A 25,081-nucleotide genomic window follows, 5' to 3' on the forward strand; every position below is an offset into this window, starting at 1 on the left:
CTGTGGTGTTGGCATTTTTCTGTTGGTTCAGGCTGGGGACACACTGTCCAACGTAGGTGACAGATATTGGCACGTTCTTGTAAATCCAGCCCAGGGAGTTTCTGGTATTTAATGTTTGTAACATCCCACTGAGGGCAGAGCCCCACACGCTGCCCTGCAGGACAGAGCTGGGCAGGGCAGCAGAACATGTGAGAGATAAACAGAATAAACAACCTTGGAACCAGCACAGACCAATTATGGCTTCTGCTTTGGCAGGGGGCTGAGAGACAGAGACTTGTACAATCTCAGAATCATCAACACCACAGACAAGGAAATACTCATGCCTGGGTGGTGGCAAAGCTTTCCCTCTCCTCATCCTCCAGACCTCCAAATGCTGATAGAGGAAAGGACTGAAAGGAGAATGGATATGAGAAGCCAGTCAAAATAGAGCCACTCAAGGTGAGGGTGCACTTTGAGCTCTGCTGAAGACGGGAACAGACCTGGGTCTTGTCAACCAACATTGCATCACCAGGAGCAGGTGAAGGTCTGGGCTGGCAATGAGGAGCCAGACTTGGCTTCTTCAAGGTACTGAGTGGTTTTTATTGTTCAGAGAATCAATTCAAGTGCACAGGACAGAAAATGATAGAATTACAGGTGACAGTAAAAAATAGGCACTGGAAGTTTTGGTGAGCAGTGAGTCAGTGAGAAGATGGCTTTCAAGAGAAATGTGGGAGATAGATATTCCTTCAAAGTGCCATTTTAGAAAAAAAAAATCGAAAAACCCAACCTTTCTGGCCATAGAGTGATTGTAATTCTGTTTGTCAGAGGGCACTTGTGATGCCATCCTTCCCCAGCCCTTGAGAGCCACAAGCACACAGAAGGAATGAGAAGGACCCTGAAGATGAAGGGCATTTCTCACACTGCCAGGCACAAAGAGAGCTCTGAAAGTTTTTGGAGTTGCAAGGCCTTTATCCTTGCAGGTTTTGTCATTCCAATCCTTCCTTTGTGGAGCAGACAGCAAAACCAGCTCCTGAGCTTAGCAGATTATTCTAAATGTTGTATCCCAGGGGAATGGGATCCCATTTGTGCCCTGAGAAGGCACAAAAATGCTGCAGCCCCCATTAGCAATGACCTGGGTAACATCCATGATGCTGTCATTGCCTTGTAGATCAGTTCTCCAAGGTCAGGGCTGTGCCTCTTCCTGCTGCCATAAAAAATCTCACTTTTACAAGTAAGAAAGGGAGCACACAAAGCTTAGCAGGGAATTCTCTGCTAAAGGGGGTAGAAGAGAGGAAAAGCAAACTCTGCTGACAAAGCCCCCCAGAATGGAGCTGTCTCCTGAAGAGGACATCTTTCAGAAACAGAAGAGAGGTGATAAAGCTAAAAACAGGCAGAGTTTGATGAATTCCTGCCTCCTCCCCAGTTCTGCAAAGCAACACCTGGGAGAGGACAAAGAGTAGTGGCTGTTCCATCCCCTGTCCCTTCCCTAAGAAACTGGGATAATTCTCATAATCTCCTTTCTGGTGGATCAAGAGATTCACTGAGGTTTGTAGGAATTTCACTTTGCGCAGGGGACTGGCGGGGAGGAGAGGTGGGAGCTGGGAAGGTGAGTCCTGTGCTTGGGACATAAGGCACACCAGAGGAGAGCAGGGCTGGTGGTGGTGACACTGCACAGTGCAAAACTGAGACAAAGAGTCACAGAAAGAAAATTAGGTCCCCACAGTGCCTGGAGTGGATGGGACAGAAATCTGTGGCCAGAAGGACTGACCAAAGTGTGACAAGGCTTTGGAATAACCCTGGGCTGCCTTTCCTCACCTCTGCACCACCAAGCTGAGGGCATCAAACCCTCCAGCTCCTCGGCACGTTTGCCAGTAGTTCTACAGAAAATCCTGAGTCCTGGTAGATGGAGAACTCATGAGTATTTATGGATTTTCCCAATGCTAGAGCAGGTCAGGGTGTCTGATGCAGGACATCTCAACCAGCACAAATGTGACAGCTCAACCAGCATTTACAGAAGGGGTGGGAGGGAATGGCAATGTCACAGCAGTATAAAGACACTACATGTGGGATCAGGAAGGAATTAAGTGGCTTCCCATTTGTATTCTCCTTGCCTGCAAGGGCTCCTTGGTTACAACACCAGCCAGGCACATTTGCAGCTCTGCATTAAGACACAAGTTCCAGTTCAGCTCAGTCAGTGGCAATCTGGGGGGCAGTTGGATGCATCTGCCATTAGGCACCAAACCCACAAAGCCCCAAAGGTGTTCCAAACACAGCTGGAATCTGCTGAACCCGTGGCCAAAGCCCTAAATCCTCCCCAGGTCTCAGCAGCCTGGGGTCGGTAACCTCCTTCTCTCCTGGAGCTTTCCCATTCTTCCCAAACCTTTGGTGCCAGGAGTTTGTGATGAGTTTCCAAGGTCACACACTGTTGGATTATGCCCTTTTCTCACCCAGAGATGGGGCAGCTGAGAGGTGTTTTTATAAACTTTTATTCCATTTTCATTCTTACGTGAAGGGTGAGACAATACAGATGTTATAATTCACGCCATCACAATCAGAAACCAATTATTTCTTAATTATAATACATTATAAGTGTTTCTTGGTCTGTCAGCTTTAGCCACACCATGCTTTCAATGCCTTAAAGCCAAATAATCTAAAATTGCCCCTCGTGAGTCCTGCTGCAGTGCATCTTTCACAGTTCTATTTCTCCAAAGGACCCAGTCTGATTTAAGGCCACCCTTTGAAACTTGTTTCTAGCTCCATTTCTTTCTCAGCAGTGTCTGTCCTACTCCAGCCTTCTGTCAGGCTTTGAGAATGTTTTACAAATTAATTTCCCACATTACACCGTGGGGTGCAGGAGGGAGGGAGCAGATCCTTGGGGGTCTGGCAGAGCAGAGGGGAGAGGAGATCCCCGCAGAGGGAGAGGGAAAGGGTGGGACAGGAGGTGGAGGAGGCTTTATGGACTGACAAGGTGACATCAGCCCTGAGCATCCCAGACTTTCCTGGGACATCCATGCCTACCTCAGGCATCTTGACTCGTCCCTCCTGGAAGGAGCAGGAGCTGGGGTCGTGGGTGCACACGTGGCGGTACTTGCACCAGTGGCAGCGGTAGGGGCTCTCCACACACGACAGGCACCTGCAAAGGCACAGAGAGCAATCACTCGGCCACCCGGGTCCTGATGAGGCCTTCAGCACCCATAAAATAAAGATTTTATGTTTCCCAGATCCCGTGCTGCGTCAGTGTGTCACTCTGAACTCCATGCAGTGTTTGGGAGCTCTCCTCACAGTTTGGGCAGACAGAACAATCCCTCTGGGCCTGAGAACCAAGGGCACCTCACCTCGAAAAGCACAAACAAAAATGAGTTGGCAGAAGCAAACTGGGGGAATGTGGCTTCATCACCTGAAGGTGTAATTGGACAATTAACCCCTGATATGCCAATAGGCCAAACTTATATCTGCCCAAAAAAACTCATCACTGGCGTTAATCTTGGGTCCATCTTGGGTGTAGCCTCTGCCAGGCTCTTGCACTGCATCTATCTGCTGAAGGCCTTTAATAAATCCCCTCTTTATTCTCTAACTCTGTCCGGCCTCTGTTCTAGGCAGCCAGTCCAACAGCCTTTCCCAGAGGGAAGCACAGCCTGGAAAATATTGCTTTTGCAGGAGGACACAGGCTTTGCTCTGACCCAACACCAGCAGGATGGTGCTGGATTTGCTCTGGCCTGAGCTGGTTGTCACTGGTATCTCAAATGTCTCAAAATTATTAAATCATTTAGATTGCATTTATGTCATTGCAACTAGAGGAATAATAAATATTTATTGTATTTAGGCTGCCCTGGGCACCAACAATCCAGTCTGGTTAATTCTCCCACATATGACACAGAGGCCAGAGACAAGCTGGGATGTACCAAAGCCAGCAAACCAAAGATGAAGCAGGGAATTTTCTCCCTCTGTGTCCCACAGGTTTATTGGTGTGAATTCTGATCAGGGTGATGAGGTTCCTGACAACATATTAACTCATATTTTTTTAATGTCAGAAGAGAAGTAAAGACTACTGGAGAATACCTGGGAATATTTAGGGCATCACCTCCTCTGGGTGCAGCAAAGAGCCGTTCCCTCCATCTTACAAGGGTTTGCTCTCCTGTGCCCCTGGGGCTGTGCAGTCAGAGGTGCAAACACCTCCCCTGGCTGTGTTACAGCACTCGCTGGGCCTGCATCACACTTCCCTTTAAATTTAATGTGATGTCTGCTCAGCAGCAACCAAACCCAGCTCTCTGCACGGCCCTGGTCATTCACACTCTGGAGACCTTCACGACAAACACCTGGGGAGGGCTGGAGAATGTCCAGGGAAGGAAATGGAGCTGGGAAGGGTCTGGAGAAGCTGAGGGAGCTGGGAAGGGGCTGAGCCTGGAGCCAAGGAGGCTCAGGGGGACCTTGTGGCTCTGCACAAGTCCCTGCCAGGAGGGGACAGCCAGGGGGGTCAGGCTCTTGTCTCAGGTAACAAGTGCCAAAATGAGAGGAAACTGCCTCAAGCTGTGCCAGGGGAGGTTTAGATTGGATATTAGGATTTTTTTTCATGGAAAGGGTTGTAAAGCACTGCAACAGGCTGCCCAGGGCAGGGGTGGAGTCACCATCCCTGGAAGTGACATGGGAACAAGGTTTAATGGTGACCATGGTGGTGGTGCTGGTTGTCTTGGGCTTGGTGGTCTTAGAGGGCTTTTCCAACCTTAACAATTTTATGATTCTATGAAGCCTTTTCCATTCTTAACTTTAGATTAGGCTTTTAGAGGGCCCAACCTTAGAGGGCTTTTCCAACCTTAACAATTTTATGATTCTACAAAGGCTTTTCCAACCTTAACAACTTTAGGTTGGGCTTTTAGAGGGCCCAACCTTAGAGGGTTTTTCCAACCTTAACAATTTTAGAGCGCATTTTAAAACATAATAATTTTATGATTCTGTGCAGCTGCACTACCTGGAGGGTGCCTTGAGGAGACTTCAGGGAAGTAAATTCTGATCCTTGTACGCCACTGGGTTTTTAATGGGCAGGAGAGAAAAACTCCAGAGCTCCTGTGTGAGCCCAACAGGCTGACACACCCCCTCTCTCCTGTCTCTGGGAAATCATACTCAACCCCAATCCACTCTCAGCTCTGGTACAGCAACTTATTCTTCAAATTGGTAACAAGTGCTTGCTCTGATACATCGAATTAAAAATGGATAGCGTATTATAGTTTGTCAAGTAAGAAACCAAAACATGCCATAAATATTTAACAGCACCATCTCTGCTGCTCTTCCCCCTCCCTCAACACTTGCTTTCTGACACTGTTTGTCAAAGCAGCAGGAACATGGAAATAAGATTTGCCTTTCCTTGTGAATTGCTGAGCCGCAGTAATTATCTGCTATTGGCACTTCTGACGGCTCAGTGGTGGGGACAGAGCTCAGGGGTGGATCAGCCTGCTGCAAGGACATCTTTCTGCAGGGATTTGTGGGTCTGCTCCACTGGGACAGCTCCTGAGCAGCCCTGGGTGGCAGCTGAAGCCCAGGAAAATGGGGTGTGAGGCAGGGAAGGTGCTCACATCATGGGTAACGTGGTCTTGAGGGAATCAGCTGGGTTCAGTGCACATCCTGCAGGAAAAATAAACTTTATTTTTCCAGATTGGAGGGTTCAAGTCTATGCTAACCATCTAGGGCAGACTGCTGGTGGGACTGGCAGCATGGATGAGGGTTGGGGATGCATATGAGGAGCCAAAAATCCACAAAAAAATGAACAATAGAAAGATAAAGGGGCAATGTGCTGAAAGCACAATTCAGTTTTGACTCAATTCTGTGGCAAATTGCTCCTAATTTGATGGTCTGCCTGGAGAAAAAGTGGTCCCCACACTCTGAGCTATCTCAGGAGGGACCCACCATTCTGGCCACCACACAAGTGACCCCAGCCCTTGGTTACTTCCACATTTAACATCTTCCTGAGGGACACATGAGAATCTGGCACCAAAGGAAATGAACATACGAGTTGTGGACGCTGCAGTTGTAGAAGACGAAGCTGGTGCTGGCAAAGGTCATCCCCGTTTCCTTGGACTTGAGCTGGAGCTGGACAATGTGATGGTCACCTGGGGACAAAATAGGCACATCAGGGTGTGACTGCTTTGTTAGCCCAGTTCAGCCGGGCTGGCCAGGCCACCAGCCTGAGCCTGGAGCTGTGCCACAGCACCTTGGCTGGGCTGTCCTCAGTAGATGTAGAAAGGGTTATAAAATCCTTCTAGAGCTCAGTTCTCCCACAGTACATCTTTGCCACTGGAGATTATTGTGCCTCGTAGCAGAGTCTGGACTGGAGGGTGACAGCAGGTCTAATTTCAAAAATGTGGTGACTGAATGTAGGAAAGCCAAGCTCAAAGAATATGAGTGCAGATGTCTGGAATTTGGAGGCCATTAAAATATAATTTTGTCCTTAAAGTTGCTCCATACTGCTGGTTCACTCAACATTCCCAGAAAAAAAGGGCACATGGACATTCCATGTTCACTCACCCCACTCACCCCAAGCTCCATTCCCCTCAGCCTGTGGCTGCAAAGAGCCCGTGTCAGTGTGAGATGTGAAATCCATTGCACTTCCAGGGGGATCCACCCATTTCTGTAGCTTTCCCTTTCCACCTCAGCTCCTCCACACCATTTCCCCATCCCTTTTCTGCCAAGCTGGGTAGTCAGCTGCTGCTTCTTCCCACAATTCAGAGAGGGCAATCAGTGGGTGCAGTGACCCAGGTTTAATTCAAGATTTACCTGGGTGGCCCTTTCCCTGCTATTTATGAAAGGGCACAGAGTGCTAGGACAAGGAGGAATGGTCTTAAACTGAAAGAGGGCAGATTTAGATGGGATATTAAAAAGAAATCCTCCCCTGTGAGGGTGGTGAGGCCCTGGCACAGGGTGCCCAGAGAAGCTGTGGCTGCCCCCGGATCCCTGGAAGTGTCCAAGGCCAGGCTGGATGAGACTTGGAGGCACCTGGGATAGTGGAAGGTGTCCCTGCCTATGGCAAGGGGTTGAAATGAGATCATCTTTCAGGCCCTTCCAACCCAAACCGGTCTATAATTGCACAATTTTCCTCCTCACCTGAATGATTCATTAATCAATGAGGCCAGAGAGAGCTTGACAAGGGGTGACAACGAGCACCTCGTGCTCACCCACCCATCTTGGGACACACACACCCCACACACTTCACTGAACACATCTTGCTGCCCCTCTGCTCTGCCACATTTAAGGACTTTGCCAGTGTCTTGCAGGTGTTTTAAACCAGGATATGAGGATTGGATGGCCTCAGGTGGATAGTCACACATCCTTTGGTTCAAATCCAGCCTCTGGCACTGCAGGGAGAACTTGGTTTTTGCAGAGGGGCAGAGCAGCAGCTCTGAAGCTGAGACAAGCTGCAGGTGCCCTGAAAGCAGATAAATCTCTCCCTCTTGTCCTGTCTCCACCTTTCACTGCTATTTTTCTTTGCTGGTTGATGATAGCCTGGCCTGAGACAGATGTTCCATACCAAGGAAAGATTTTCTGGTGCCTGTCTTGGTAAGCAAACATTACTGATAACTCAGAGGGACTTGAAAGTGGTGACAACCTCCTGAGAGCTTGTTTTGGGAACTGCAGCGGAGAGCAGAGCAGCTCTGTGCAGCTCAAGGAGAGCAGAGGTGATGGTGACAGTTCATGTCACCTCATTTTCTGGGGTCTGAGGATCCCCAGAGGCAAATTTTTACAGTAAATTTTCATAGGAAGCCAAGGACAAAAATCTGCAGCATCCTCTCTGTGTCTCACAGGGGTGATAGCAGGGTCAAGGTTTTTATAGTAAATCCCTGTAATGAGCCACAGGAGTTCTTGAAATTACCCAGAAAGTTTGTTAGAAAAGGGAAAGGAAAAGGTGTAGGAAGCACCCTTGGACACAAGACATTTTTCTGTGCTGGACCACTTTGGGAGAAGGAGACAGAAGCAAACCTGGAACAGCTGAAGGCAGTAAAGGCCAGGAATTGAGACAGGGAGCTGAGCACACAGACTTAAATCTGGGAGGAGCAAGGCAAAATTACAGACAGGATTGTCCAATCTGCAGGAATTTCTGCCTGTTACACGGGATTGGATGTGTTGAGAGGCTGTACCCTTGGTGTGAAACTCCAGCCAGGTCAAAAAGGAGAGGGAATATCCCACATCCACGTCTTGTCTCAGCTGGATGCGTGCAACTGCCACTCGGTGGCAGCCTGCAAACACCTGGTGTCACACAGAGGAGCTCCTCAGTGCAGGTGTTGGGGTTGCAGCTCAAGGCTTGCACCCCTGAAACACTCTCACATTCACACAGCTCGAGCCATGATATGCTGCTGTGCAGATCCAGCATCTAAAATGCTCCCGGGGCTTTCCATGCCCTCTCCTCAGGCTTTCAGGAGCTAAATCCTGCTTTGTGAGGATGCAGGTTGATACCTCAGGTTTTAGCTTTTGTATTTTTCACATTCTGAGCTGCTTTAGTATGTAGTTCTGGGTTTCATATTAAGGGATGGTGAGCTCTGTGCACAGAGCAGGGACACAAAACAATTCCTGCTCCAGCTGGGCACCAAGGACAAATGATCCAAACCTCAGCCCAGGAGCACAAACACCGTGGGCTGGAGAGAGAAAAACAAGCAGGGTGGGACTGATGGGCTGAAGCTGGAATTGGGAATGAACTCCAAGGTGCCAAAGGAGCAGAACTGATCCCAGGGAGAGCCCCGGGAGCGCTCGTGCATTTTGGGGCCATTTTGGGTCATCTTGGGTTCATTTTGGGGCCATTTTGGTTCATTTGGGTGCATTTTGGGACCATTTTGGGTCATCTTGGGTGCAGCCCTGGCTGGGCTCTGGTGCTGTCCCAGGTGGATCCATGAAGGAGATCCTTTTCATAAATCCCTAATTTATTCTTTAGCTCTACCCAGCCTCTGTTCCAGCTCAGCCTCCACAAGGCATCAAGGACAGACGCAGGGTGTGGGGTGAGGATGGGAGGGAGAGGCACAGGTGGAGGAGCTGTGGGATACTCACCATTCTCTGTGATGATCTGGGGCACCTCCTTGGCAGCTGGAGAGATGCACTGGATCTGGCTGCCCACCACCAACCCATCCATCTCCGAGAGGTCCTCGAAGGTGCAGTTGACTCCTGCTGACAGCTCGGGGACGTTGTAGGTCTCCAAGACCAGCTGCAGGCAAAGATGGAGGAGGGAGAGAAGGAGAGGCAGAGAAAGAGAGAAGAGACAACACTCAGCCAAACAACAGAGCTGGGCCAGCAGGAGAATTACACTGGAGAGGTCGGACAAAGAGCCTCTTGCTAGAGAGAGCATCCTCCTTCAGCAGAAAGCAGCGACTCGGGAGAGGGACGAGTGAGGAGGGGAGGGCACGAGATGCTGGTGCTGGCACGGGTGGCGGGTGGCTGGGCAGGGACACCTGGCAGTGGCCCAGTGCTGGCTGGGAGGTGCAGGGGAGGGAGTGCTCGCTGTCTCTCATGCAGGTGTCGGGTTAGGCAGGGAGTCTTTGGAGCCAGCCGTGGGTCCCGGGGCTGTGGTGGCCCCCAGGGCCCGCGGTTGCTGAGGAAGGTGACTGCTACTCACAAGAGGCACTCTGCAGACTCCAGAGAAACTGGAGCGCTCCAGTCTAACTCTCTACGGGCTGCTCTGCCAGCACCAGCAGCGGGGAGCACTCTGTCCCCAAGTTCCTGTGTGAGGAGAGTCTAGTTACAGCCTTCAGTCCACCACAAAAAACACCCTGTCTCTACAGGCACAGAAACCTCTCCTGCCCATCCCACCGAAGAGCCATGTGGCTCCTCGTGCTATCCTGGGGTTCCATATGGAAAAAAAAAGTCATGAAGGAAGCTTTTCCCATGTTTTTAGAGTTCACAACACCCTCTGGCATTGCTCATGGTCATGGGAAAACGAATCTCAGGGCTGGTTTGCACCATGTCCATGCTTTGGAAGAGCACAGTCATGCTGCCAGCTTCCCAAACAAAGGTCCTGTCCCACGGCTCTCCATCACTGAGGGTCCTACTCAACTCACCAGGTCATGCCTGAACACAGAGGGGCACCCCAGGGGACCCCTAGCACCTGGTAATTAATTGGTGTGAATTCAGTGTTTTTGTGAGCCGACACTGGAGCCAAGCACTCGGCACAGGCTCAAACGCAGATGCTCTCCACACTTGCCTCCTCCCCGAGGCCCCCTCTGAGGTGACAGCCACTGAAAGGAGACACAGGTGCATGCTGAGGTGTTGTTTGTACCAGCACAAAGAGCAGGGGTCAGTCCAGGTGACAAAGCAGGATGGATGAGAAGGTGACACAGCACTCAGTGCTCCCACACACCGTGTTTTCCTCACTTAGGGAAAGGTTGGAGCTGTTTCTCCACACTGAGGAGCATCAGGGAGGAAGGCCGAGCAAACAGGCCTTAGCCCTGAATGCCATGAAGCCTGTGTTAGAGTAGGATCATTTTTGGGGCCATGGGAATTCCTGTGCAGTGGGAAAGGTGATTTTTTTTTTTTTTTTTGTCTCGGATGGGGAAAGGGAAAATGGTTTTGTTGTTTGGATGGATTTAGCACTGAGGCTAAATTAATTCTCCCTGCTAGAAGTGGAGAAGTGGAATCTGTCAAATCTGTTCTTCTTAACAAATCTCCCTCTGGGCATGGATAATGCAGGAGGAAGCTGTGCCATGCAGAAGATGACACTGGTGGCAGACCAGTGCTCGGCCACAAACTCCATGAGCCAGTGCACACCCCAAGCAGACCAGAAATCCTACATGCCCCACTCCTGGGACAGCATGGAAAGCATGGAGCCTTCCTCAGCAAGCAGCTCTTCTCAGAGCAGCAGCCCTGACCTGAAACAGACTCAGGTAAGATTTTCCAAGCCCTGTTAGAGCCCAAAATTTAAAAGCGTGGCTGACCACACAAACACCTGCTCTGCCTCCATGGGCAAGAACTCACTGTCACTGACACTTTGCTGGAACTCAAGATGCTAGAATTCTAGATATGAGATTTGCCAAGGACACCATCAACCCCCTATTTGTTCCCCTCCTGGTTTGCCTCTGGTGATGGGATGAGCTGGGTCACCAGTTTAGCTGGGACTGGGATGAGACTTCCATCATAATGCCCATGCAGATTGTTGGGTAACAGATGATGGCAGCTTCTGATCCCAGCAGCTCTGAGCTGACTCACCCTGGGAGTAACCCAGAGGCAAAAGTCTTTTATTCTATTGTCATTTTCAGTCGCCCCGAGCCAGCCAGTCCCCCAGGATTTATTCCAGCATGAAAGAATTCAACAGCTACTGAGAGAATATGGAAAGGAAACCTTGAACTCCCGGAAGAACAAAGAACTTAAGATGTCTCAGATCAGTTTTTTTGAAGCCTGGGGAAAGTTAAGTCACAGCAAAGTTAAGAGGCTGAAACAAAGCAGCAATGATTGGACATGCAGGCTTTGAAAGGCTGATTTCATTATCCCTGGAGAAATCCAAACCTGTCACCTGGAAGGTGCCTGGCAGCTGAGCAATCCCATTTAGGCCTTTCAGGGTGTGGGGCTAATGACCAACTTGTCTAGAGATGGAGTTTTTAGGGCCTGGGTTGCCAACTAAATTGCAGCCCAAATTAGCATGGTCTGAAAGGCAGAGCACTGAGGGAAGTGTGTTTTTGTCTCCTTGGAGCATGTTGGGTCCTCACCACATCTGGTGCTGCTGCCATGACTCAGGAGAGAATCCACAACCTGGTCAGATCTTCAGCAGAAATTTCCTGCCTCAAGCCCTGGAAGGATCAGGATCATCTGCTGCTCTGCCAGCATTCTCTCTGTGGTTTCCTTGACTGCTGACTGAGTAGCTCGAGGCCAGGAAAGTTAAACCTTGTGCTGAGGAAAGTCACAGGAGACAGCAGCAGCCCTGGAAGCCTTGGGTTCCTCTGCACAGCATCCTGCCTCTCTGCTCTGCATGCCTACTGCTGGGCAGGATGGACTTCCTGGGGGCTTAGAAGGAGACATTTCCATCCAAAATGATTGGAAGTTGGAGCTCACTGAAATAATTCATATCATCCTTCACTTGGCTTTCTTCTAGAATGCAATTTCTAACTGTGAAAATGTCCCTTGCCTAAAGCTATTAATCAATTCCTCTCCCAGGGCAGCAGGAGAGAGTTCCTTCAGACCTACCCTCACAGACAACAAGGAAGACTCTTCCTAGTCCACTCCAAGACTTCTAAACAGACAATAACTGTCACCCTGATTCTTATGATTTTCTAAAGTCTTCTAAGTTTACATTCTGTTAGAGAATTTTCTCACACAACTTTCTGTAAACAACCTATTGTTTTGCATTCCTTCATAGAGGTAGAAAAACTTGATGTACTAGTAGTTTGTCCAATGTCATTGGAGAGGTGGCACCTTCACCCTCCAATCCACTGTCACCTTTAAAAAAGTATAAATGCTAGAGTCAAAAAAAACCCTCTTTTTTTCACCTTGCAATAGCAGCAGCTCGCGTCGTACTTACACGTGTCCTATAACAACAAATAACCAATGCCAAAATGTGAGAGAATAACTAACACCAATGCCAAAATGTCAGAGAATAACCAATGCCAAAATGTCAGAGAGTAACCAACACCAAAATGTCAGAGAATAACCAATGCCAAAATGTCAGAGAATAACCAACGCCAAAATGTCAGAGAATAACTAACATCAATGCCAAAATGTCAGAGAATAACCAACACCAAAATGTCAGAGAATAACCAATGCCAAAATGTCAGAGAATAATCAACACCAATGCCAAAATGTCAGAGAATAACCAATGCCAAAATGTCAGAGAGTAACCAACACCAAAATGTCAGAGAATAACCAATGCCAAAATGTCAGAGAATAACCAACACCAATGCCAAAATGTCAGAGAATAACCAATGCCAAAATGTCAGAGAGTAACCAACACCAAAATGTCAGAGAATAACCAATGCCAAAATGTCAGAGAATAACCAATGCCAAAATGTCAGAGAATAACTAACACCAGTGCCAAAATGTCAGAGAATAACCAACACCAAAATGTCAGAGAATAACCAATGCCAAAATGTCAGAGAATAATCAACACCAAAATGTCAGAGAATAACTAACACCAAAATGTCAGAGAATAACCAACACCAAAATGTCAGAGAATAACCAATGCCAAAATGTCAGAGAATAACCAACACCAATGCCAAAATGTCAGAGAATAACCAACACCAAAATGTCAGAGAATAACCAACACCAGTGCCAAAATGTCAGAGAATAACCAACACCAAAATGTCAGAGAATAACCAATGCCAAAATGTCAGAGAATAACCAACACCAAAATGTCAGAGAATAATCAACACCAATGCCAAAATGTCAGAGAATAACCAACACCAAAATGTCAGAGAATAACCAACGCCAAAATGTCAGAGAATAACCAACACCAAAATGTCAGAGAATAACCAATGCCAAAATGTCAGAGAATAACCAACACCAAAATGTCAGAGAATAACCAACACCAATGCCAAAATGTCAGAGAATAACCAACACCAAAATGTCAGAGAATAACCAATGCCAAAATGTCAGAGAATAAATAACACCAAAATGTCAGAGAATAACCAATGCCAAAATGTCAGAGAATAATCAACACCAAAATGTCAGAGAGTAACCAATGCCAAAATGTCAGAGAATAGCCAACACCAAAATGTCAGAGAATAACCAACACCAAAATGTCAGAGAATAACCAACGCCAAAATGTCAGAGAATAACCAACACCAAAATGTCAGGGAATAACCAACGCCAAAATGTCAGAGAATAACCAACACCAAAATGTCCTCCCGTGGCACATCTACCCTCGCGCCAGAAGAGCTGCTGGGGGAGTTAGCGGAGTCTGGAGAACCTCTTGCTGCTGAACGCCTGGATCTGCCACGCTGCACGGGCAGGTTAAACCCGAGGGGAGGGGCAGGGATTGTCATTCCTCACCAGAACGTTGTACTGGGAGACGGAGATGTTGTTGGGGTGCACGGTGAGGCGGACGCACTGCTTCATCTCGGAGGCGAATCTGCGTGGCTCGCTGGAGCGCTCGCACCGCTCCTTCCTCGTGCAGCTGGGGAAACAGCAACAGACAGGGACAGGGTGAGGCAGAGCCGGGCTGGCAGGGTGGGGACAGCTCTGGGATGTGGGAGCAGCAATCAGTGTGGATAGAAATCGGCTCTGTGCTCTTCGGGATGGCACAAGCAGAAAACCGCACTCGCGCCCTGGCGCGCTCCGGATCTCGGGATCATGGAGAATATCCTGAGCTGCAAGGAACCCACAAGGATCATCACATCCAACTCCTGACCCTGCACAGGACATTCCCAAGAGCCCCACCACATTCCTGACACAATTAACTCTGGTTCTGATAGGTGTGGGATTGCTCAAGCAGGCTGGGGAGTTGCAAGGAACTGTAAGAGGAGGGAGGGTGATGGGTGAAAGCTCCATCCCAGCTGCAGGAATTCTCTGTCTCTCTACCCACACAGCAGGTCCAGCACAACCTTCCCTGGGCCAAACCCCCCCAGCCCTTCAAACCCTCCTGTCCAAGGGCTCAAGTGCTGTGGGACACCTCAGGCAGGGCTGTCCTTGTAGAGAAGCCACGCACAGCCCATGTTTTTTGTCCCTCCTGAGAATGCTGCACACTTGTGGTGCCTCTGAGCTGCTGGCACCTCACTTCTGGGATGGGGCCACCCCTGCAATTAGTTGTCCCTGCAGATTAAGGAATTTTTTGCATCTGCCTTTGTGGGATAGACCAAGAAATGCTTATAGTGTTTTGTAATGAAGAAATAGTTGGCTTCTGATGGTGATGGCATGAATTATAACATCTCTGTTGTCTCACCTTTCTCATAAAACTAAAAATAGAATAAAAGTTTATAAAACTCCTCTCAGTTTCCCCATCTCTAGGTCAGAAAATGGCTGACTAGAAGTGCTGAGAGTTGAATGTTAAAAATTCAGGTGTTCCCAAATAAGTGACAGCTCAGCTCAGTGAAATTTGTGTGTGCAAAAACCTGGGCCACACAAATGCATGAAGCTCACACCACCCACTAATTGTTGATGTTTTCAGTGCTGTCACTACTCCTCATCTCACCTGTGTGGTGCAAACACAACCCAGAAGAGTGGAATGGTGGCTGTTTGCCCCGTTTCCACCCAGGTTTGCACTTGTTTAGCATAAACCACATCCGTATTTCACTCCACACATGCTGCCAAGGCCATTGCTCCAAGGAAGGTGTCTGCCTGGAAATCCACAGGGTTAATCCAAAAGGACAGCTCCAGCTGCATGCCAATTACCTCCTGCCATTAAGTTAATGTTATGGACTTGCACAGGGTGTCTTCAATGGATTTTGTTATTAGCAGTGCTATTACCCCCCATTAAAACCAGCTATAAAGACTTAAGTGCGGATGTTAAATTATTCACCCGCTCCCAGACTTCAGAGTCTCACTTGTGAGAGAACCTGGGGGCTGCTGGAGCTCCAAGATCACCCCTCAGCATCCCTCCTCTTTGGAGCAGAGACTGCACCCTTGTGCATGGGGATTTGCAGATGAGGATCCATGGAAACAGAGGCCAAAAAACTCTATAAATGGTTAATCCAAATGTTATAAAGCTGGGGGCTGCCTAAAACTTCAAGGCTTGGCTTCTCGCTAGTGACTGATTAGATAAAGTGAACACCCCAACTCCAAACTCCAATTTCTCCATCTTTCTGGCAGAGGAAAGTTTTGTATTTCCGGAGGCAGGATCCATGAAGGGATATTTTGGCCATTCTCAGCACACTTTGCAGGTTTGAGAGAGCAAAAGGAGCACTGCAGCTCCTGCTCTCTGTTCCCCAGGAGCCCTCATCCCATTAAATCTCCTCTGGCACTGCCACATGCTGGAACAGGAATTTTAAATGGGCACTCTCCAGAGGGTTGGACCAATAACCCACTAAATACCCCCAAAACTGTAAGTCCCCCATGGTGGCATGAAAGCCAAAAGGCAAAATGCTGACCTGAGATTTTTCCAAGCACTTCCATAAAACAAACAGCCTCAGCAATCCCATTAAAGCTCCACAGGGTGTGGGAACTCTTCTCCTGGGACTAGCTTGGAAGGGAAACCTTTTTGGGCTCAGAATCAAAACACAAGTGCACAAATTCTTCAAGATATTCTGTAATCTCCCACTTATTTCTTTCAGCTTCAGCACAACAGAAATATCTGGATTTTCTAAAATTAAACAGGCTCAGTTCAAATCTATGCATATGGATTAAGCATCCAGGAATGTGGTTTGTATTCCCAATCTCACCACTGAGCAAGATATAATAATCCACATTTTTCCTTGCTGTTTACAGGTCATACACATTTAAAATATGTAACTTTTTGGACCAAACTCTAGCTTAATATTAGACTGATGTGCCTTGCAGGCTTGATATCTGCCATAAGGTGAAAATAATGTCATCCAAATAATGAATTTATGAAAAAAACAAACCAAACTAAGCCTGGGTTTAATATAATGTTAAGGCTGCTGTGTCAGGGTCTCAGGAATCAGGGGCTGCCAGACTGAAAGCAGCTTCTGTACTTCCAAAGCTGCTGCCTGCACTCACACACTGCAAGCCAGATTTTAATTACAGGATCACAGGTTATTATTCCTTTTTTCCACTGTGACCTCAATCCTGCCACTTCCTAACTTTTGACTTTCACTGACTTTTTCAATGCAGTTCCTCAGCTGGAAAAGCTCTAAATAAATGCCTGTGCCTGAGTCTGGGGGTGGGGGAGTTCTGCTGAGCTGGGCTCTGGGTCAGGGTTCAGGCTCTGGGGTCAACAGCCCAGGTGAGTGACCACAGCTGCTTCAGGAATCAAATCTGAAGGGATGGAGCCACCTGCCAGTGGGTTTGGCAGGTTTGTGCATGCAGAAAGGAGTGATGGTGCCTCTTCTCCAGAGCATTTTGTCCAGGGTTTCCCCCATCTCCTCTCCCAAGACCACGTTATCTATCCTAAGCTGGAGCACCCTGTGGGTTCACACATCACCCAAGGTGTCTGCCCAGCACCTGCAGCTGAGGTTCTCCAGGGGCAAAACCTGGTGGGTTTTCCTGTGATGGTTTGCCCTGAAGGAAGGGAAATTTAGGTTGGATGTTAGGAAAAAATTCTTTACTCAGAGGGTGATGAGGCCCTGGCAGAGGTTGCTCAGAAAAGCTGTGGCTGCCCCATCCCTGGAAGTGTCCAAGGTTGCATAGGGCTTAGAGCAACCTGGGATAGTCCCTGCCCAGGGCAGGGGGTGGAACTGGAGGATCTTTAATGTCCCTTCCACCCCAAATCCTTCTGTGATCCTACAATTCAGGTGAGCAGAAAAAGACACAAAGAAACCTTCTCCCTCCAGCCTTCCTCTGCACTGCCAAAAATATTCTGCCCTCCTCAATGAGAGGAAAAAACAGCAGAAAAAGTTGTTCCAACAACTTTCCAACAGGTGCAGAGGTAAGTCTTTCCCCCCTTCTCCAGTCTCAGATCCCTGGGTGGTGAAGGCTGAGACACAGGAACAAAAGTGACAAAGGATCTGGTCAGAGAAAGCAGCAGCCCAGAGGGGACGTGGCAGCCCCAGTTCAGAAAACTGTAAATAGAGGCAAATGGGAGTTTTAATAATTAAGTAATTCCAGATCCTGCCTATTAAAGTGGTCACCTGGAAGGCAGCCAGGCTGAGGGAGGGATAATGAAATATCCCAACCTCAACTCATCATTTCTGATGTCTCTGGTGACAGCCATTGTCTACCCTGGGAGCTCCTGTGACTCTCACTGGTGGTTTTATTATTGTTTACACAGAAGAAAACCACTTTTACTACCAACATTACTTTAATAAAGTATCTGTACCCCAACATTCCAAGGGTATCCATACATCAAAATCCCTTCCCATTGCCACATTCCCTAATTCCCTGCTAGCCACTCCATAACTGGGGGATGTGCAGCTCCCACCCAGTGGCACCACATTCCACTTCAGGCCCCTAAAAGAGCATCTCCCACTCCTGAATTTGTTTTGATTGTGGTGCAGGCACAACACTTCTCTGGGTGTCTCAGCAGCAGCTGCTCTTTCATTATCAGCAGTGTCTTTAACAGTTCCAAGCGTCCTGCTTTGTCCAAAACCATTAGCACAAACACTGAGGAGCTGCTCCTACCACTGAACCATGAGGAATGTCATTTCCTCCTCATCTCCCATTAAGAATAAATACCACTGGTGCTCACTCTCTGCTCACCAGCCACCAACCAATTATTTTAATAATGTTAAATTAATACTTTCCTCTTCTCTCATGTCTCTTCCCTAAGAATCTCAGAGGGCTTTGCCTGCAGCTAATTAAACTTCAGGATACCTACACGAGGTTGGAATTAGCAGGAAAGTGAGGCACAGACTGAGAGCAGGGCAAAGCCCTGGTGGTCCTGGTTTGGGACACAAGAAATCATCACTAAATCCCTAATTCAGTGACCTAAAGCTGGGGCCACTCCCTGCAAACCCGGGCTGCAGAGGGGCCAGGTTATTCCACCTCTGGAGGGATGGGAGGGGTTCTTCTCCCTTGGTCAAACCAAGCCCAGACTCTCAGTGAAGACACATCTCCATCATCCTGTTGCAGCCAAAAATCCCCAAACCACCACCCTCCACACATAAATCCCCCCAAAAATGACCTTTATTTTTCACCTGACCGAGCCTTGCTTGCTCATAACCATAACTGTTGAAAAAGGAGAAGATTTGGATTCTGTTTTACTTTTTTCCCCCATAATTTCCCAAGAAGCAAGAATAAAATATCCAGCTTTCTGAACATGAGTCCCAAAAAAGTTAGCTTTCTTGCAATGGAAAAGATCTTACCTGCAATTCTGTTAATTAATAACAGATTAATAATTATAATGTTAATTAATAACAGAATTTCAAGACAAAAGAATGGTGATTGGATCTGATCAGAAACTGCTACTCAGAACAGAGCATTTGGGGACTTCTTACAAGTGGCAATTAGCACATGATGTATTTTTTTTTTCATTCAGGGGAAAAAAATACTATCCAAAATTTTTAACTTCCAGAAATAAATTCTAAAGAAACTAAACCTTTTTGGAGAAATCTCACCATTTGATGCACAGCAGTTTTCTTTTGACTCTGGGCATTGAGGTGGGTTCTCAGGGAAGGAGAGGGATGTGAAAAATCTGTGTTTGATGGCAAAGCTCAGAGACAGCTCAATGGTTTGGGTCATCCCAGCAACTCCAAACGCTACCTTTCCACCAACCTCCAAACAGGTAAATTGATGGAATCACTCTTTTGCAAAAGGTTTTGACATTTCAGTTTTCCTTTCTGCCTCTAAACAGTGACATTTCCTTCAGGGGATAAATTCTCTCACCCTCTGCTGGATCATCTCAGCCCCCATTTCCTCACACCTTCCCTCCATCAGGGCACTCCCAGTCACACCAGTGAGGAGGGGTCACCAGCCCAGGGTGGGATATTTTGATAGGATACAAGTTTCATATTGGAATTCTCATTTCCACCCCCAAACTGTTCATTCTTAACCTTTTTTTTTGTGGTGTAGGGTCCCTCACACTGGGGTTCTCCACTTGTGCAAGATGGAGATGTTGTCCTATCCCAATCCTCACCTCTTCCCAGTGGTGTGTTTGCAGCTTGCGCAGAGTTCCCACTCTTTTTTCACCTCTCTTTAGTTTTCCCCCCTTAAAATTCAACCTGTTGCCTTATTTTCCTCTTAGATTATCCCTCTGCCTCCCTCACTCACATCACCACCTCCAGTGGTTTCATTCCTAGATGTGTTGGATAGAGACATCCAAGAAAAAAAAATCAGGAGGAGGCTACAGAAGATGTGAAAAATCTTTCAGAGAAATCTGGTTTAGGTCTCAGTTGGAAGACCACGAGTAGCCCAGATGGTTCCCCCTGTCCTGGATCAAGACAGGGAAGGAGAAAATGATTTTCCATTTCCACCATCTCCAAGGGAAAACCTGAGAATTCCCAGCCCAATGGAAAATCTGAGCATTCCCAGCCCAAGGGAAGATTCTCCAAGGGAAAATCTGAGCATTCCCAGCCCAAGGGAAGATTCTCCAAGGGAAAATCTGAGAATTCCCAGCCCAAGGGAAGATTCTCCAAGGGAAAATCTGAGAATTCCCAGCCCAAGGGAAAATCTGAGAATTCCCAGCCCAAGGGAAGATTCTCCAAGGGAAAATCTGAGAATTCCCAGCCCAAGGGAAACTTTGAGAATTTCCAGCCCAAGGGAAAATCTGAGCATTCCTAGCCCAAGGGAAGGTTCTCCAAGGGAAAATCTGAGAATTCCCAGACAGACCCCATGGCAAGCCAGGTAAGAGTCAAACTGAAAAAAACTTTTCAGATCAACAAACTGGGGGTCTGAAGTCTAAGATGGGGTGCAGGCATGGCCTGGTAGCAGCTCTCATTTTCCTTGAGGAGAAGGTTGATTTGGGGATGTCCCAACCCTGGAATTGTTCCTGGCCAGGTTGGATGGGCTTGGAGCACCCTGGGACAGTGGGAGGTGCGGCAGGGGTGGCACTGGATGGGCTTTAAGATCCCTTCAACCCACACCATTCTGTGATTCTGTGACTCCTACAAAATAAAATAACAGAAATAATGACTTTCTGTCAAATCTTCAGCCTCACAACATGCCAGAATTTTTCTCCTAGGCCAAGCTGGAGCAGCACAGAACCCAGGAGGTGGCAGAGGGATTTCTGGCACTGCTGCAGAACTTGGGTTTCCCTGTCTCTCCCCACAAAGCCCCAGCTTCTGGCAGAGGGTTACATTCCTCAAACAAGGATCCCCAGACCAGCCTGCCAGCATCAGCCAGGGGTGCCTGTCTTGTTCTCATGAAGAACAGGCAAATGTTCTTTTGGAGGTTCTTTTTGAGATGCCTTTTGGGAGGTGATCAGCAGAGGGAGCTCGGTGGAAGCCAAGTGCAAACCCTTGGGATGGCATTTTCAGCCAGGACCGGGGGCAGCAATCTGGGGACAGCAGGATGGAGATGCTCAGCTTCAGGAGGTTCTGGAGATCCAAAATATCCTGCTCAGTCTCAGCAGTCTGGTCCCTCTTTCAGGATGAGATGCAATGTGACAGTTTCATTCCTTAGAGGAGAAAATTTTCTTTGAATTTCCAGTCGGAAAGAAGCGTGAGAAGAGAACAGAGCAATTAAAGGAATCTGGGGATGGATTAAGAGGTTTGTTTCAGCCCAAATCTGACCAACATTCAGAGCCAGATTTGGGTCTCTTGAGGTGGTTTTATCACCAGAGGGCAGCAAGGCTGGGGAAGGAGGGAGCAGCTGAAATTTGCCTTTCCCTCTGCTGCAGCCAAAGCAATTTTCTGGCTGGAGCCAGGAAAAGGGAGAAGATTCGGTCCCACTCGCATGTAAAGTTTAAGGTCAGTTTTAGCAATGTTTTGACATTTCCAGGTTCCCTCGGGGTCCTGAGAACAGGAATGCCATAAATGTCGAGACACAGACATAATTGACCTTAAACTTTACATGGCCATGTGGTGAACACCCCACTCCCTCCCTGCCCTCTCTGCTTGGCCTCCAGGCTGCCCAGGGCATGGCTGAAATTTAGCTCTCCCTGGCACCAAGAAGTTAAATTTGACCAGATGCCCAGGATATTCCATTCTGGACAAAAAAAGGCAGGAGATGCTCCAGGAAAAGTGAGAATTTTGAGCTGGGATAATGCACAGGATTATTGCTGGGAAACCTGTCCTGCTGGTGAGGAGTTTTCTCAGCAACTTCATGAGTACCTGAGGAGGGAGTTGAATATTTCATCTTTGGCTCTAACCACCAACAGGCTCAATTCCCCAAAAGCTGCTGTTTGGGCATCAAAGATGGACTGGACAAAGAGGGGGAAAGCCACTGGGGGAAATAAAAGTGGTAGGCTCTTTATTGGGTGCTATTGGGGCACCAAGAGGTCTGTAGATTTTCCCAAAGAGACCTGAAAGTAGAAACTCAAAAAAAAATCTGGAATTCATTCTGGAACTTTGCATCTCCCCAGGGCAATTTTTAAGGGACCACGAGCTACAAAAGTCTTCAGACCACCATCCAAAGCTCACCCTGCTGCTCTTCTCAATGCCCTGGGTTGAAAGAGCAGAACTCCATCCCTGTCCTTGGGCTGCAGTTTGGGGAGGGAAAATCTGCCCTGCCAAAGCTGCCTCTCCCCGGCACCACCGCCCCTGTCACTCGGCCAAAACGGAGTGAGGCTGCTAATTGCTCTGCCTGCTAATCTATTCTAATGAATGGTAATAGAAGCCGAGTTTCTGCCCTGATAACTCCGCCGGTTTATGCTGCGGAACCGCAATCCCCCCGCCCGCCCCTTATCTCTGTCCCCAGGTGGGTTCCTCCCTCCATCCCAGCGATTGTGCGAGCCCACCCCCGGAGCCCCACGGGGCGTGGGTGCAAGGGATTTACTCCTCCGTCTCCCGCCCTACAAAGCCAAGCGCTCCACAAACAGCATCCCTCCTCCCTGCTTTGGGGGATTTCATGCCCTTTCTCCTTTCCCCAGTCCCCTCTCCCCAAGTTTCAGCATCCTTCCCCCATATTTAGGGGATTTCACGTCCCTTCTCCTTTCCCCAGTCCCCCCTCCTCAAGTTTCAGCATCCTTCCCCCATATTTAGGGGATTTCACATCCCTTATCCATTCCCCAGTCCCCTCTCCCCAAGTTTCAGCATCCCTCCCCCCTGCTTTGGGGGATTTCATGCCCCTTCTCCTTTCCCCAATCCCCTGTCCCCAAGTTTCAGCATCCTTCCCCCAGCTTTGGGGTATTTCATGTCCTTTCTCCTTTCCCCAGTCCCCTCTCCTCAAGTTTCAGCATCCTTCCCCCATATTTAGGGGATTTCACATCCCTTATCCATTCCCCAGTCCCCTCTCCCCAAGTTTCAGCATCCTTCCCCCTTTCTTTGGGGGATTTCATGCCCTTCCCCTTTCCCCAAGCCTCCCTCCCCAAGTTTCAGCATCCTTCCCCCATATTTAGGGGGTTTCATGTCCCTTCTTCTTTCCCCAGTCCCCTCTCCCCAAGTTTCAGCATCCTTCCCCCCCTTCTTCAGAGGATTTCATGCTCCTTCTCCTTTCTCCAAGACCCCCTCCCCAAGTTTCAGCATCCTACCCCTTCTTTGGGGGATTTCGTGCCCCTTCTCCTTTCCCCCAGCCCCTCTCCCCAAATTTCCAGAGCTGTGGATTGTCTTGGCCCTCTAATCTTGCCTGGTGGAGGTGGGGCTGGAGCATCAAATGCAACCATGAGTTGCCCAGATCCTGTCCTGGATCAAGACAGAGTAAAAGACAATGATTTTCCATTTTTCCCATCTCCAAGGGAAAATCTGAGAATTCCCAGCCCAGACAGAGCCCATGGCAAGCCAGGCAAGCCAGACAAGAGTCAAACTGAAAAAAACAACAGATCAACAAATTGGGGGTCTGAAATCTAAGATGGGGTGGTCCCGAGCCCCGGGGCTGAACAAGGTGGCTCCCAGGACCACCCCAGGTCATGCATGGCTGGGTGTGGCCAGGAACCAGTGATTTCACATCGTTTCACATGCAAATCCCTGGAAACCTGGACCCTTTGTCCAATGAAGGAATGGAAATCATTTGCTGGCACTGGGGAAGGAGGCTGTGGGAATGAGGGAGGGGGTCTGGGTGAAATCCACTGCACAGCTGGTTGTTATGAAAAGTGGAGCTCCTCAGTGAATCAGGGGATCACTGACTCACAGACAGGCTCGGGTTGGAAGGGACAAAAAAGATCATCCATGGGCAGGAACCCTTCCACCACACTAGCTTGCTCCAAGCCTCACCCAACCTTGGACACTTCCAGGGATCCAGGGGCAGCCACAGCTTCTCTGGGCACCCTGTGCCAGGGCCTCCCCACCCTCACAGCCAAGAATTCCTTCCTAAAATCCATTCCTAAATCATTTCCTGCTGTAGAGACAGCCTAAAAGCAGCCAGCACCTGTGTGTGACACCTGGGAGGATGGGGATCTCCTGCCTCCATCCTCTGACCCTTCCCAGCCTCCTGCAAGGGTCAAAGACACAAGGAAAGGACATCTCTGAAGCTGCAGGGTCTCTGCTTTGCTGCCCCTTCAATCACAGCCCTCCAGGTGCTTTTGCTGCTGAACTTACCAGGCACAACAGCCCAGTAGCTTAAAGCAGGAGGAGAATCTCAGAACACAAAAATCACAGGCAGGAGGCAGAACTCAAGCCAAAGGCATGAGAAATGAAGTCAGTCCAGGGCACTGAGGTGGTCCACGAGAAGGAATCTGCCTGGAATCTGCCTTTTGCCCTCCACCCGTGAATGTCTGAGCTTCAAATGAAGGTGGAAAAACCCCTGAAGGCTCAGCTGAAAAATACCTGAGTAATACAAGCTCCTGTCTCTGAGGAGGCAGCAAAATAACTTTCCCCGCACTGAATTCACTTAGAGTCGTTTTAAAGAAAATTGAAAGAAGAAGAAAGCGAGAGAAAGGGAATGAGGTTGCTAGATAAGGCAAGTAATTAATGAACAAAATTACTTTTCCCAGAGAGCATCCTATCATGGTGCTTCCTATTCATGCTAATAATATTTGTGAGTGGCTTCCCCAGAACCTGGGCTGATAACACCTGCACTCTCCCGTGCTCCTACATGCTCTCCTCTGCAAGGGCTGATGCAAATAATCTGTTCAAAGGGGCTGAAGGTCTTTGTTCCTGGCCTGATTCAGAATATCATCCCTGAAATCTTCCTGGGAGCTTCCCTCGAGTAACTCCAAGGAAATTAATTTGGTGTTTTCCCTGTCACTGTGGTCCAAATGACAAATATCTGTTGGTGAAGATGATGGGAGGTGTCCTTGCCTTCAGAAAGGTCAAATTTGGGGTGTCCTGCTCAGAGACTGATTGTGGTGCTGAGGCTTCCTCAAGGCTCCAGTGAGAGCTGGAAGTCCTCCAGGTGGAGGGTTTGGGGCCACTTCAGCCTTGTCTCTTCAAAGGGAAATGAGGATCTGTGTTCAAGGAGGTTTTCCAGGAGGTCAGGGAGCCATGGGAAGTGCACTGTAAGGAGTCCCCACTTGCACAGACACTGAATCCCTGCCAGGCTCAGCCAGCACCTCACTTCATTGCTCTTTTGTGGACAGCATCTGCTGTCCTGCCTTGGGAGAGCACAGCAAAGAGATGGAAAACAT

At 48.5% G+C, this 25,081-nt stretch overlaps 1 protein-coding gene across 4 annotated transcripts in view; it reads right to left on the reverse strand.

Annotated features, from left to right (window-relative positions):
- Positions 1–25,081, reverse strand: part of PLXNA4 (plexin A4) — a 476,129-nt gene that overhangs the window by 111,887 nt on the left and 339,161 nt on the right. For all 4 annotated transcript variants that reach the window (XM_085569917.1, XM_085569916.1, XM_077783705.2 and 1 more), the window contains exons 6-9: positions 13,924–14,047; positions 9,004–9,157; positions 5,981–6,080; positions 2,998–3,112 (exon numbers count right to left, since the gene is read on the reverse strand). In XM_085569917.1, the coding sequence (XP_085426043.1) occupies positions 2,998–3,112; positions 5,981–6,080; positions 9,004–9,157; positions 13,924–14,047 (493 nt within the window). The remainder of the gene's footprint in view (positions 1–2,997; positions 3,113–5,980; positions 6,081–9,003; positions 9,158–13,923; positions 14,048–25,081) is intronic.

Source organism: Lonchura striata, chromosome 1A (genome assembly GCF_050655825.1).
Source record: "Lonchura striata isolate lonStrDom1 chromosome 1A, ASM5065582v1, whole genome shotgun sequence".
NCBI lineage: Eukaryota > Metazoa > Chordata > Aves > Passeriformes > Estrildidae > Lonchura > Lonchura striata.